The sequence below is a fragment of the Pongo pygmaeus genome, chromosome X, assembly GCF_028885625.2.
Source record: "Pongo pygmaeus isolate AG05252 chromosome X, NHGRI_mPonPyg2-v2.0_pri, whole genome shotgun sequence".
NCBI lineage: Eukaryota > Metazoa > Chordata > Mammalia > Primates > Hominidae > Pongo > Pongo pygmaeus.
Window position 1 is genome coordinate 107,127,158 of NC_072396.2, and position 15,613 is coordinate 107,142,770.

General features: G+C 41.8%; 1 protein-coding gene across 1 annotated transcript; it reads right to left on the reverse strand.

Annotated features, from left to right (window-relative positions):
* Nucleotides 1-2,556: 2,556 nt before the first annotated feature.
* BEX1 (brain expressed X-linked 1) lies at nucleotides 2,557-4,035 on the reverse strand. Its single transcript, XM_054473134.2, has 3 exons — nucleotides 3,993-4,035; nucleotides 3,539-3,628; nucleotides 2,557-3,189 (listed from the first exon to the last, which is right to left on the reverse strand). The coding sequence occupies exon 3, from the start codon at nucleotides 3,182-3,184 to the stop codon at nucleotides 2,807-2,809; it is 378 nt and encodes a 125-aa protein (XP_054329109.1). The 5' UTR covers nucleotides 3,185-3,189; nucleotides 3,539-3,628; nucleotides 3,993-4,035; the 3' UTR covers nucleotides 2,557-2,806.
* Between the last annotated feature and the right edge of the window lie 11,578 nt (nucleotides 4,036-15,613).

Genomic DNA, 15,613 nt, shown 5'->3' on the forward strand with positions numbered 1-15,613 from the left:
TGCCCATTTTTATGTTTAATAATGGTGCTGTGGTTGTTTTTAAAACATCATTGTCCTTTAGAGACTGTATTAGTTATCTATTGTTGTGTAACAAATCACCCCAAAATTTAGCAGCTTACAAGAACGTTCATTTATTATCCCAGAGATTCTGTGAGTCAAAAGTCTGGGTGTGGCTTATCTGGATCCTCCACCTCAGGGTCTTTTAGAAGGCTGCAATCAAGATGTTAGCCTGGGCCACAGTTTTATCTGAAGACTAAGCTGGGCAAGAATCTGCTTCCAAACTCACCTTTGTTGTTTTGGCAGGATTCAATTCCACGAGGGCTATTAGACTGAGGGCCTGAGTTCCTCACTGGCTGTTGACTGGCAAACACTTTCAATTCCTTGCTATATGTGCCTCTCCAACATGGCAGCTTGTTTCATCAAAGCCAGCAAAAGTGGGAGGAAGGAGGAAGGAAGAGAGAGAATGAATCTGCTAGCAAGATGACAATCACAGTCTTCTGTAACATAATCACAGAAGTGACATCCCGTCACTTTTGCTGTATTCTACTGATTAAAAGTAAGACAGTGATTTTACCTACACTCCACAGGAGGGATAATTACACCAAGGCATGAACACTCTATCCAAGTCTAACATGAAATTTACATATCTCAGTTCTGTCAATGGGAATTTTTATGTGCTTCAATTGCATTTGTAAGCTCACTGAATAGTTATTTGGATCTGGATCTGTTGTTAGCTTGTATTTCTTTTTAACATAATCCATGTTAAGAAAAATGCAGTTGAGTACAAAAGAAATCACTTAATATTCCACAAAAGATAATAAAATTCAAATTGTTATGTAATAAATCTAATGCTTTTTTCATGTTCTCATCCTTTACATTTTAATGGTTCCCTGAACTGAATTCAGATATTCAACTTTATATTCTGCAAGTTATTATTGCTTTTAAGAATTGATATCAGCCGGGATCGGTGGCTCACGCCTGTAATCCCAGCACTTTGGGAGGCTGAGGCAGGCGGATCACAAGGTCAGGAGATCCAGACCATCCTGGCTAACACGGTGAAACACCATCTCTACTAAAAAATACAAAAAATTAGCCGGGCGTGGTGGCGGGTGCCTGTAGTCCCAGCTACTCAGGAGGCTGAGGCAGGAGAATGGCATGAACCCCGGAGGCAGAGGTGCAACAGAGGGAGACTCCGTCTCAAAAAAAAAAAATTGACATCATAGTAAATATTTACATACCAGTAGCCATTTAGACATTAATGTGCATCAGAATCACCAGGAAAGCTTGCTAAAAACAAAAGTTCTGAAGCCCCATTCAGGGGATCTAGGTTGGGACCCAAGAACTTTGTATGAATCCACATTTTCAAGAAAGTCCCCTGGTGATTCTCACACAGGTGGCAGATTAGCATAGTTTTAGAAACACTGTGACATTACTGAATGAACCCAGTGTTCCTTTAGGAATGGCAAGTAATCTAAGTTACACATCCAAAGTTATTTACTTGTTTAGAAACTGAACCGAGACAAAAACTCAGAGCTCCTGACTCAGTCATTATTAATTTTACTTTGGTTAAGTGCCTGCCTCGTCAGGAAGAAATCACAGCATGACCAACAGACATTTTAATTCTGAGAATAAGAGCTATGCTGGACTAGTGAGACCTACCTTTGAGCACTCTGCTAAACATCTGAAGGGAAAATCTGAGGATGGGAGTCTTGCATAATAGGTGTGGATGGGAGAAAAAACAGGTAAACACAGGTCTCACACAAATGACCTCATTCCAGTCATGTGAAGGAAATGCCACCCCCAACTTATACAAATTCCTGGGTTTATTTACCTGGCTAAGAGATCCAAATTTGATTAGCAAGTATTTTTTTTTTCTTTTTTTAAGAAAACTTTTAGGTTCCAGGGTACATGTGAAGGTTTGTTACATAGGTGAACTTGTGTCATGGGCTGGGGGCAGGAGCGGGGGTGGTTGTTGTACAGATTATTTCATTACCCAGGTATTAAGCCCAGCACCCAATAGTTATCTTTTAGGTTCCTCTTCCTCCTCCCACTCTCCACCCCTACAGATCCCAGTGTGTGTTGTTCCCTTTTTTGTGTTCATGAGTTTTCATTTAGCTCCCACTTATAAATGAGAACATGCAGTATTTGGTTTTCTGTTCCTGCATTAGTTTGCTAAGGATAATCGCCTCCAGCTCTATCCATATTCCCACAAAAGACATGATTTCTTTATTTTCATGGCTGCATAATATTCTATGATATATATGTACATTTTCTTTATCCAATCTCTCACTGATGGACATTTATGTTGATTCCATGTCTTTGTTTTTGTGAGTAGTGCTGATCAGCAAGTATTTATTAAGTGACTCTACTGCCTTCAAAGGTTATTTAAAAATGTTTCCAATTTTTCTTAAATTACAGAAAATATAAAAAATACATTAACCCATCTCATAGAATGAGTCCCTATATTAATCCTTCGGTATATTTAATTTCAGTACTTTTCTTTTCATGTATTAAGTAGATCAATATAAATTTTTAAACAAAAAAAGAATATAGAGATTGCTTTTTAAAGGTGCTTTATTAACTTCACAATATATAATGAGCATCTTTCCATGCAATAGGTAAAATTCTTCTGCTAACAAAAATCTTACAGACTGGTTCAAAAACACAATATTCAATTAGAAGCTGGTAATAGGAGACCCACGTAAACAAGTGACAGGTAAAGGTTTACAACAAGGGCACATCATGAACATGTAAATTCGAAAGCAGGGGTTTGTCTCCCTAATAACTTTAGGGAAACCATCAGAATTCAGGGCATAAGGCAAAACTCATCGTGATGGTCATGGTGAGGGGGGTCAGTGCTGACTGCCCGCAGACTATGACTCAACTGCTTTTCCCTCAGCTTTTCCATCAGCTGTCTCACCTCCTCCCCAATCCTTTCCATATTCTCTTCCCTCATCCTTGCCTGTGGTTCTCCAAGCCTATGCATCATATCCCATCTATACTGCAGGACGGGCTGCCTAACGCGGAACCGCCTACGATTTCCTCTAGGCACACAGTATTCACCAGCATCCAAAGGGAGGGCCAAGGGCTCCCCTTTATTAGCAACTTGCTCCTTTTCTTCATTTTCTTGGTTGGCATTTTCCATGCTGAGGCTGTTTACTGCTCGTTTCTCTTTGGACTCCATTACTCCTAGGAGACAAAAGGAGAGACAAGGGGCTGAACAGCTGGTGAACGCTTCAGTACCGAGGACAGAGGCACGGCTACTCATTTTTCAGGATTCCGCGTCATGGCTATCAACATGTTTTGTTTAATTTCACGTTTCCCACCAGAGAGGCTTCGTGCGCCCACTAGGGGGCCCCCATTCGAGCCCCCACACCTCTCGAGTCTTCCCCTCCCTGCCCCCAAACCCACCATTTTCCCTACAGATCCATCCCTAGATCTCGGCAGGCACCAAAATGGAGGACGGGAGATGGGGGAGTTGGGAGGGGACCTCAGACTGGACTCTGCACCCGCCCCCACCACCGTCCCTCGCACTGACCTGGGCCTATCCTTGCAGTCTCCTCCTTCTCCCGATTCTCGCCTCGAGGCGCGCCGCCGGGACACTTGGCCCCGCAGACCTGCAGACGGGCTGGGGTGTGGGGAGGGGGGGCTGCTGCAGCGGAACGCTGGCTCCTTCCGCTCCCAGGGTCCTCCTCACTGCCAGCGCCCCGTGTCTCCCGCCCCCCGCTCCCACCGTCGGCCGCCCCGCCCCCCGTGGTGTTCACCGTTTTCCTGCAAAGACTCGGGAATGGTTTTCCATCGCTCTTGGTTGCTCTGCTGCCCCTGGAGCCCCAGCCGCCACTGCTTCCCCACCTCAGGGGACCACTATGTTCCCAAGAATGTTGGGGTGTGGAGAAAGCTGGCGGGGACCCCCTGCGCTGTTCTGCGCTCGTCGGAGGGGTCGGTGAGCCGCTGCTGGCCTAGCCAGGGCGCGCGGGCCCCGGGGCCCTTACCTGCTCCGCTTTCCCCCGGGCCGGATGCCAGCCCGCGGAGCGCAGGGCAGCAGGGAGCTGGTAGCCAGACGCGAGTGAGGACTGCACCGAAGGCTGCGTAGCTCTGCAGCTCCCGGTCACGTGAGGGCCGTGCGTCACCGCCAAGCTCACCCTCCTTCTCACCAACCCCCCACGGGCCGGCGGCCAGTTAACTGGTACTCGCCCCTTGGAACACACAGACACCCTACTCCTCCCGTCTGTGCGCGGTGCCCCAGTGCGCACAGCCCCGTCACTCGTCTCCGTCCTTTCCAATCTGAGGGCCCACAAGTGGCATCATCGCTTTGCGGTTGGAGTTTACCCATCTTCGGTTACTTGGGAGGGTCTGTACCCTTCCTTTCCCCCACCCCAAACACCCTTCCCCTAGCCTTGGCCTTTTCTGCTTTCTCTCCTTTTCTCCCTGGTTGTGTATATGCTTCCTAATAATTTCTCTTTATTTCCTTTTTAAAAATCAACATGCCTCACAAAATTGAAAATAATCAAATTTTATTTTTGAAAGAAACACTTCAACCTGGGAAAGTTATATATATAGTTTATGTTCATCTATAGCACACAGAAAACATTTTCTCTGGGCTCCACACCATCATTTTTAGAGCATTCTCACTTGTTTGAAAATTTTATGGAAAAAAAGGAGAGAAAATTTTCCTGAACACAGTTGGTGTTTTCAAAATAATCTGTGAAGTAAATCTTCAGGAAACCGTTCTGTTGTCAGATCTTGGCCATTTTATGTAAATAATCTACCTTTTTATCCTTCTGGGACAAATTTCAAGTTTTATTAATAAACATTTCTATTTTATTCTATTATAATAAACATTCATTAAATATGAAAAAACATTTGCTGACAACTAATGCCACCTGCTAAAATTAGTGGCTATCACTGTTGATGGTTTGAAGACTTAAGCAAAAGGAAGAGCAGTGAGGCCAAGGCAGGTTGAGTGATGCAGAGATAGAGCATCTCTGTCCTGACAAGAGATTGGGAAGGTGCTGGTCTTCCACTGTTATATTCCAGAGCTTCTTAATTCCTACGTTCAGACTCCTAATTCTGTTGCTTACTCCAAAAATATAGATGGACAGGTGACCAAGGTGGTGACCTTAATATATCACTTTGGCTCCTTCCTTCTATTTCTTCCCCAAATTCCCACCTAATGACTCACTTCTCAGCATAGTTGGGAGGTCTCTTCCCATTCTGGAAACCAGAATAGGGCTTTTCTACAGCTCTGTGGTGAGAGATTCCAAGAAAAGCCTAGAAGTAATTGAGGAGGTGGGAGGAGTGGGGAGCAGTTCTCAAACCTGCCTACTCTCTTCTCTTTTTCACCCATCCCAGGGAAAAGCCTCTTTGGGACATTTTTGCTGTCTCTCATCTGGCTTTTGTAGTGCAGAATACTGACCTGACTGTCTCACCTCCAGGTCACCCAGAAGAGCCTAGTCTTGCTGCAGGGTCACTATTTGCCAGTCCATACCCACTCTGATACCTCTTCATTTATGCTAGGGCCTGAGGAACACTCTCCACTGACCATTCTTACTACACTTGGCTTTCTCAACTCAGAAGCCTGTGGAAGCCCTTAATACTACTATTTCTTCTTTTTCTTCTTCTTCTTTCTTCCTTCTTCCTTCTTCTCTCTTCTCCTCTCTTCTTCTTTTCTTCCTCTGTCTCTCTCCCTCTCTCTCTCATCACTTCTTCTCACCTTAGACATGTTTATTTTCCTTTGTTTTCTACCTTAGTACTCACCCATTGACCAACCCAGAAATGTGGCTATTATCCTTGAATCACTCTACATTGTCCCTCATATTCAAATAATAACCAAGTCTGGTTAAGTCTCAATTTATATATATATGTGTGTGTGTGTGTGTATATATATATATATATATATATATTTTTTTTTTTTTTTTTTTTTTTTTTTTTTAGATGGAGACTCACTCTGTCAGCCAGGCTGGAGTGCAGTGGCGTGATCTTGGTTCACTACAACCTCTGCCTCCCAGGTTCAAGGGCTATTCCTGCCTCAGCCTCCAGAGTAGCTGGGACTACAGGTGCACACCACCATGCCCAGCTAATTTTTATTTTTATTTTTAGTAGAGACAGGGTTTCAGCCATGTTAGCCCCGCTGGTCTCAAACTCCTGACCTTAGGTGATCCGCCAACCTCGGCCTCTTGAGTGCTGGGATTACAGGCGTGAGCTACCGCACCCGGCCTCAATTTATATCTTTTAAAAACAACTTTATGGAGATACAATTTGCAATCCATAAGATTGCCCATTTAAAGTGTAAAATTCAATGGTTTTTAGTATATTCATAGATACATGCAACCATCACCACAGCCAACTTTAGGATATTTTCGTCACCTCAAAAAGCGACCTCCTATTCTTTTGCTATCACTCTCCTATTCCCCCATCCTCTTCATACTAAAGCAACTACTAATATGTTTTCTGTCTATAGATTTCCCTATTTTGACATTTCATATGAATGAAGTTGTATAATATGTATTCTTTGGAAACTGGATTTTTTATTTAGCATGATGTTTTCAAGCTTTATGATTCCAATATGATTACTCATTTGAGGAATTGCCAAACTATTTTCCAAAGTGGCTGAATATTTTACGTTCCTACCAGTAGTGTATGACGGTTTTGATTTCTCCACATTCTTGTCAACATTTGTTTTATCTGAAATTTTGATTCCAACCATTTTAGTGGGGGTGAAGTGGTATATCATGGGGGTTTTGATTTGCATATCCTTGATGACTAATAATGTGGTGCATCTTTTCATGTGCTTATTGGTCATTTGTATATCCTCCTTGGATCAATGTCTATTCAGATCTTTGTGCACTTTTTATTTGAGTTATTTTTCTTTTTATTATTGAGTTGCAAGAGTTTTTATATATTCTAGACAGAAACCCCTCACTACATATATGATTTGCAGATATTTTAGCCCATTCTGTGGATTTTTTAATCAGTTTCATAATGGTGCCTTTTGAAACACAATGGTGTTTGGCCAGGCACGGTGGCTCATGCCTGTAATTCCAGCAATTTGGGAGGCCAAGGCAGGCAAATCACTTGAAGTCAGGAGTTTGAGACCAGCCTGGCCAGCATGGTGAAACCCCATCTCTACTAAAAATACAAAAAATTAACCAGGCGTGGCAGCACTTGCCTGTAGTCCCAGCTACTCAGGAGGCTGAGGCAGGAGAATCGCTTGAACCTGGGAGGTGGAGGTTGCAGTGAGCCGAGATTGTGCCACTGCACTCCAGCCTGAGCCACAGAGCGAGACTCTGTCTCAAAAGAACAAAAAAAGGAAACACAATAGTTTTTAATTTTGATGAAGTCTAGATTATCTTTTTCTTTGCTGCTGCTGGTATTGGTGTCATATCTAAGAATTTTTTTAATTCAAGAGTCATTTGAATCTAAGAATCCTTTGTAATCCAAGGTCACAAATATTTATCCCTATATTTTCCTCCAAGAGTTTTATAGTTCTAGTTCTTCCATTTAGGTCTTTGACCCAGTTTGAATTAGTTTTTTATAAGGCGGGAGGTAAGAGTGTAACTTCATTCTTTTATATGTGGCTATCCAGTTGGCCCAGCACCATTTGTTGAAAAGACTATTATTTCTCCACTGATTTGTCTTAGAACCCTTGTCAAAATTCATTTGAGATTAGCCACATAGTTTTACTTTTGGACTCTCAAAACAATTCCATTGGCCGGGTGTGGTGGCTCACACCTGTAATCCCAACACTTTGGGAGGCCAAGCGGGGCAGATCACTTGAGGTCAGGAGTTTGAGACCAGCCTGGGCAACATGGCAAAACCCCGTTCCTACTAAAAAAATTAGCCGGGAGTAGTGGCGCATGCCTGTAGTCCTAGCTACTCAGGAGGCTGAGGCAATAGAATCACTTGAACCCAGGAGGTGGAGGTTGCAGTGAGCTGAGATCGTGCCACTGCACCCCAGCCCAGGTGACAGAATGAGACTCCACCTCAAAAAAATAAATAAATAAAATAAAAGCTAGAAATTATTAAGTGTAGTGAGGAAGGCATGTCAAAAGCCAAATTAGGGCCAGGTGTGGTGGCTCACGCCTGTAATTCCAGCACTTTGGGAGGCCGACGTAGGCAGATCACAAGGTCAGGAGTTTGAGACCAGCCTTGCCAACATGGTGAAACCCTGCGTCTACTAAAAATACAAACATTAGCCAGGCGTGGTGGCTTGTGCCTATAATCCTAGCTACTTGGGAGGCTGAGGCAGGAGAATTGCTTGAACCCGGGAGATGGAGGTTGCAGTGAGCCGGGACTGTGCCAGTGCACTCTAGCCTGGGCAAAAAAAAGGCAAAACATCCTTATTGCTAATATGGAGAAAGTTGTAGTGGTCTGAATAATAGATCAAACCAGCCACAACACTCCCTTAAGCCAAAGCCTAATGCAGAGCAAGGCGTTAACTCTCTTCAGTTGTGTGAAGGTTGAGAGAGGTGAAGAAGTTGCAGAAGAAAGGTTTGAATCTAGCAGAGGCTGGTTCATGAAGTTTGAGAAAAGACATTATCTCCATAACGTAACAGCACAGGGTAAAACAGCAAGTGCTGATATAGAAGCTACAGCAAGTTATCCAGAAGATTTAGCAAAGATAATTGGTGAAGGTGGCTACACTAAATGACAAATGTTCAATGTAGATGAAACAACCTTCCATTGGAAGAAGATGCTATCTAATACTTTCATAGCTAGTGAGAAGTCAATGCATGACTTCAAAGCTTTAAAGAACAGACTCACTCTCCTTTGTTAGGGGCTTATGCAGCTGGTGACCTTAAGTTGAAGCCAATGCTCATTGACCATTCTGAATATCCTAGGGTCCTAAAGAATTTTGCTAAATCTACTCTACTTGTGCTCTAGAAATGGAACAACCAACCAAGCCTGGATGACAGCATATATGTTTACAGCATGGTTTATTGAATATTTTAAATTAACTACTGAGACCTATTGCTCAGTAAAAAAAGATTTCTTTCAAAATATTACTGCTTATTGACAATGTACCTAGTTACTGAAGAGCTCTGATGAAGATGTGCAAAGTGATCAACGTTGTTTTCATACCTGCACGTACAGCATCCATTTTTCAGCCCACGGATCAAGAAGTAATTTCGACTTTCAAGGTTTATTATTTAAGAAATACATTTCATAAGACAGTAACTGCCATAGATAGTGATTCCTCTGATGGATTAAGGCAAAGTAAATTGACAATCTTCTGGAAGGGATTCATCATTCTAAATGCTATTAATAACATTTCTGAATCATGGGAGGAGATCAAAATATCAACATTAACAGGAGTTTGGAAGAAGTTGATTCCAATTATCATGGATTACTTTGAAGGTTTCAAGACTTCAGTAGAGGAAGTCACTGCGGATATGGTGGAAATAGCAAGAGAACTAGAATTAGAAGTAGAGCCTAGGCCAGGCACAGTGGCTCACGCCTGTGATCCCAGCACTTTGGGAGGCTGAGGCGGGCAGATCACGAGGTCAGGAGTTTGAGACCAGAATGACCAAGATGGTGAAACCAAGTCTCTACTAAAAATACAAAAATTAGCCAGGCATGGTGGCACGTGCCTGTAATCCCAGCTATTCAGAAGGCTGAGGCAGGAGAATCGCTTGAACCCGGGAGGTGGAGGTTTCAGTTAGCCAACATTGTGCCACTGCACTCCAGTCTGGGCGACACAGCAAGACTCCATCTCAAAAAATATATATAGAGAGAGTCTCAAGATGTGAATAAATTGCTGCAATGTTACGATAAAACTTAAATGGATGAGGAGTTGTTTCTTATGGATGAGCAAAGAAAGTGGTTTCTCAAGATGGAATCTACTCCTGGTGAAGATGCTGTGAACAATGTTGAAATGACAACAAAGGATTTAAAATATGCCATAAAGTTAGTTGATACAGCAATGGCAACGTTTGAGAAGATTGATTCCAATTTTGAAAGAAGTTCTACTGTGGGTAAATGCTATCAAACAGCATCACATGCTACAGAGAAATCTTTCACGTAAGGCAGAGTCAATCAATGGAGCAACAACTTCATTGTTGGCTGGACGTGGTGGCTCACACTTGTAATCCCAGCACTTTGGGAGGCCAAGGCGGGCGAATCATGAGGTCAGGAGATCGAGACCACCCTGGCTAGTACGGTGAAACCCCGTCTCTTCTAAAAATACAAAAAATTAGCTGGGCGTGGTGGTGGGCGCCTTTAGTCCCAGCTACTCGGGAGGCTGAGGCAGGAGAATGGTGGGAACCCAGGAGGTGGAGCTTGAGTGAGCAGAGATTGTGCCACTGCACTCCAGCCCGGGCGAGAGAGCGAGACACCGTCTCAAAAAAAAAAAAAAAAAAAAAAAAAAGCTTCATTGTTGTCTTTTTTTAAATGTAAGAGTCAGGGGTCTTACTAGGTTGACCAGGCTGGACTCAAACTCCTGCAGTCAAGGGATACTCTCTCCTCAGCCTCCCAGGTGTCTGGGACTATAGGCGTGTGCCACTGCACCCAGCCATTGCTGCCTTATTTTAACAGATTGCCATAGCCAACCCAATCTTCAGCAACCATCACCCTGATCAATAAGCAACCGTTAACATTGAGGTAAGACCATTTATCCTTTCAGCAAAAAGATTATGACTCACTGAAGGCTCGGATGATCATTAGCATTTTTTAGCAATAAAATATTTTACAAATTAGGCTATTTACATTTTTCTGTTTTCTTTTCTTTTCTTTTCTTTTCTTTTTTTTTTTTTCTGAGATGGAGTCCGCTCTGTCCCCAGCCTGGAGTGCAGTGGCGCGATCTCGGCTCACTGCAAGCTCCACCTCCTGGGTTCACGCCATTCTCCTGCCTCAGCCTCCCAAGTAGCTGGGACTACAGGCACCCACCACCACGCTCAGCTAATTTTTTTGTATTTTTAGTAGAGATGGGGTTTCACTGTGTTAGCCAGGATGGTCTCGATCTCTTGACCTCGTGATTTGCCCACCTCAGCCTCCCAAAGTGCTGGGATTACAGGCGTGAGCCACCACACCCGGCCTACATTTTTCTAAACATAATGCTATTGCACACTTAATAGACTATAGTGCAGTGTAAACATAACTTTTTGAAATAATTTCAAAGGTATTACAAGAAAACTATAGAACAGTACCCTTTATGGATACTGATGCAAATATCTTCAACAAAATACTTGCAAGCTAAATTCAACAGGATATTAAAAGGTTATACATGATGACCAAGTGGGATTTATTCCTGGAATACAAGTGTGCTTCAACATACAAAAATCAAGTAATGTAATGTACCACATTAACAGAATGAAGGGGGAAAATGCACATAATTATCTCAATTAATTTAGAAAAAGCGTTTGACAAAACTTATACCCTTTCACAATTGAAAACACTCAATAAGCTAGGAATAGAAGGAAATTATATTAACATAATAAAGGCCATATATGAAAAACCCATGAGTAAAATCATACTCAATGGTGAGAGACTGAAGTTTTTCCTCTAAGATTGGAATAAGAAAATAATGCTCACTCATGCCACTTCTATCCAACACAGTACTGGAAGTCCTAGCCAGAACAATTAAGCAAGAAAAATAAGTAAAAGGCATTCAAGTTATACAAGAAATAAAATTAGTTAGTTCTGTTTGCAGTTGAAATAATTTTATATGTGGAAAATCCTAAAGACTCCACCAAAAAACTGTGAGAAGTAATAAATGAATTCAGCAATGTTGATGGATACAAAATCAATACACAAGGCTGGGTGTAGTGACTCATTCCTGTAATCCCAGCACTTTGGGAGGCTGAGGTGAGAGGATTGCTTGAGGCCATGAGTTTGAGACCAGCCTGGGCAATATAGCAAGACTCTGATGTACAAAAAAAATTATTTTAAAAATTAGCCATCTGTGGTGGTGCATGCCTATAGTCCTAGCCACTCAGGAGGCTGAAACAGGAGGATTGCCTGAGTGCAGGAGTTCAAGGTTACAGTGAGCTATGATCACACCACCGCACTCTAGCCTGAGTGACAGAGTGAAACTTTGTCTCTTAATAAAAAATTATTTACATTTCTATACACTAACAGTGAGCAATCTGAAAGAATAATTAAAAAACAATTTCATTTAAAATACTTATGATTAAACTTAACCAAGGAAGCAAAAGACTTGTACACTAAAAACTATGAAATGTTACTGAAAGAAATTTAAGAAGACAAATAAATGCAAAGACATCCTCTGTTCATGGATTAGAAGACATTGTATTGTTAAAATATTAATACTACCCAAAGTGATCTATGGATTCAATGCAATCCCTATCAAAATCACAATGATGTTCTTGCAGAAATCAAAATCTATCGTAAAATTAATATGGAAACTCAAAGGACCTGATTAGCCAAAACAATCTTGAAAAAGAACAAAATTTGAAGTCTCCCACATCCTGATTTCAAAGCTTAATACAATGCTACAGTAATCAAAACAGTGGTATTGGCAGAATGACAGACATGTAAACAAATAGAATTGGTAGTCTAAAAACAAATCCTGGCATAAATGGTCAAATGCTTTTCAACAGGGTGCAAAGACTGTCCAATGAGGAAAATACAGTCTTTTCAACAAATGTTGTTAGGAAAACTGGATATCCACACAGAAAAGAATGAAGTTATACCCTTACATTATACCATATACAAAAATTAACTCAAAATGGATGAAAGACCAAAATATAAGAGCTAAAAGCATGAAACTCTTAACAGAAGACACAGGAACAAGCCTCATAATATTGGATTTCACAATGATTTCTTGGATATGACACTAGAAGAACAGGAAACAAAAGAAAATAAGATAAATTGTACTACATCAAAATGAAAGACTTTTGTGCATCAGAGGATGTAGCAATGGAATGAAAAGGGAAAATATTTTCAAATCATGTATCTGATAAGAGATTAATATCTAGAAAATATAAAGAACTCCTACAACTCAGCAAAAACAACAACAGAAAACAACCCAATTCAAAAATGGGCAAAGGACTTAGACATTTCTCCAAAGAAGATATACAAGTAACAATAAACACATGAAAGATTTTAAGTGTGTTTTGGATAAAGAGCCAAGAGTGTGGCTGGATACCTTTTGCTAAAGACATTTAATATGTGATTAATAAATCCAATCAATCCTCTCAGCTGAATCGAGAAAAAATATACAGTATCCAGAAAGGATCTGTGGATAACCCTCTTGTCTGATGGCATGGATCCCTTTGACACACACAGGAGACCCACAAGGTTTCTTTAAAAGAACGTTATACCACTAAAAACACTGCCAGTTTGACCTGAAGAAAACAAAAAAAAGGGAAAAATGAAAGAAAGCTATCAGACATCTAGGATTCTACAGGCAGTAAAAAGGATGATAGTTACTTGACCGTTAACATCTCACATCCTTTAAGATAAAGGAAGAATGACTCAGAGGGCAGAGCCATGGATACAGAGAAGAAGGCCAGTAGAGCAGTGATGCCTTTGTGGCCCAGACAATAAAGCATCAAGCCACAGAGGGTAATTCTCAGCCCTTGAAACCCGGCCAGGTTTCTGTTTTTTGTTTTTTTGAGGCAGAATCTCACTCTGTCGCCCAGGCTGAAGTGCAGTGGTGTGATTTTGGCTCAGTGCAACCTCCACCTCCCGGGGTTCAAGCAATTCTCCTGCCTCAGCCTCTCGAGTAGCTGGGATTACAGGTGCCTGCTACCATGCCCGGCTGATTTTTGTATTTTTAGTAGAGATAGGGTTTCACCATGTTGGTCAGGCTGGTCTAAAATTCCAGACCTCAAGTGATCCACCTGCCTCGGCCTCCCAAAGTGCTGGGATTATAGGTTTGAGCCACCGCGCCCAGCAAAACCCTGCTAGGTTTCAAACATGCTTGAATCAGTGACTGCTTTTATTATTTCATATTCTCCCCTTCAGAATGGAGATGTGTATTCTATACCTGTCCTGCCAATGAATTTTGGAAGCAGGTAGCTTGTTTTCTGGTTTTACAAGTCCACAGATGGAAAGGAATTTTGCCCCTACATGGTTCATAGATCAGATTTCACTCATACCCGATTTAGATGATGAGATTTGGGACTTTTTGAGTTGATGGTATTTAGACAGGATATTTGACTTACAGTTGATACCGGAATGCATTAACTTTTGGATATGGTGGGATGGGGTGAATGTATTTTTCACATTAGATGGATAGGAATTTTCAGGGGCCAGAGGGCACAATGTAGGAGGTTGAAGAGTGGCCTCCAAAAGATATGTCCACCTGGAACTTCAGAATGGGACTTTATTTGGAATAAACATCTTTGTGGATATTAATGTAGGGATCTAGATATGAAATTACCCTGGATTAGGGTGAACTATAAATCCAGTGAGTGACTTTGAAAGGGAAAGAAGACCCTGAAAAAAAGACAATGTGAAGATGGAGGCAGAGATACCAGGTATGCTGCCACAAGCTAAAAATCAGCAGCAACCAGAAGCTGGAAGAGGCAAGTAAGGATTCTCCACCAGAGCCTTTGGATGGAGCATGGCTCTACTGGCACCTTGATTTTGGATTTCTGGCCTCCAGAACTGTGAGAAAAGAAATCTGTGCAGTTTTAAACCACCTAGTTTGCAGTACTTCATTATGGCAGCTCTAGGAAACTACTACATCAATACAGACACGATTCCCCACATGCACATGTGCGTGCACACACACAATGTTATTTTTCTGAAAATAAGTTTTTAGCTTTTTCTTCTAAATTACCATCTTATCTCAACGACTGCAGTTATGTTTTTGTAGTTATTATGGTTGGATCGCTTTTCATAGATTTTGGGGGGCCATTGCAATTGCTTTTTATTTTTTATTTTTAAATTATTATTATTATTATTTTGGAGACAGGGTCTTGCTCTGTCACCCAGGCTGGAGTGCAGTAGTGTAATCTCAGTTCAGTGCAACCTCCGTTTCCTGGGTTCAAGTGATTCTCCTGCCTCAGCCTCCCAAGTAGCTGGGACTACAGGTATGCATCACCATACCCGGCTAATTTTTGTAGTTTTAGTAGAGACAAGGTTTCACCATTTTGGTCAGGCTGGTCTCGAACACCTGACAAGTGATCTGCCTGCCTCAGCCTCCCAAGGTGCTGGGATTACAGGCTTGAGCCACTGTGCCCAGCCGCAATTGCTTTTTATAACAATTTGAGATTGATATCACTTTCCCTTCTCTCTACTGATTTCTCTATATATGAAGGCTATTAATCCTATGTCCATCATATACGTGGGCAATTTTTTCTTCCCAGGTTTTCGTGCATTCTTTAATGCTATTTTTCCCCAAATGGGTTGTGTTTAAATTTGAATAGATTCGTATGGCTAAGAAAGTAATAACGTTCTCTGCATAAAAAATATCTTACTTGATGCACTAGGGACATAGAACATTAGCCTCCAGGCTTAACAGGGTTAGAGAGCACTCCCCACCTTTGAAGCCACATGGCCCTCTGGAGCACAGCTCTATCCTAAGGGTGGGTCCAAGATTTGAGATTCTACTCTAGGATTTCCCAGGAATTACTCATTCTCTCTGAATATCCCTTTCCTTTTCCATAGAACAGAGATAATAATGCCTGAATCAAATGGATTTTGC

Excerpts from the sequence above, each read along its gene's own strand:
- BEX1 (XM_054473134.2), bottom strand. The coding sequence starts at position 3,184 with ATGGAGTCCAAAGAGAAACGAGCAGTAAACAGCCTCAGCATGGAAAAT.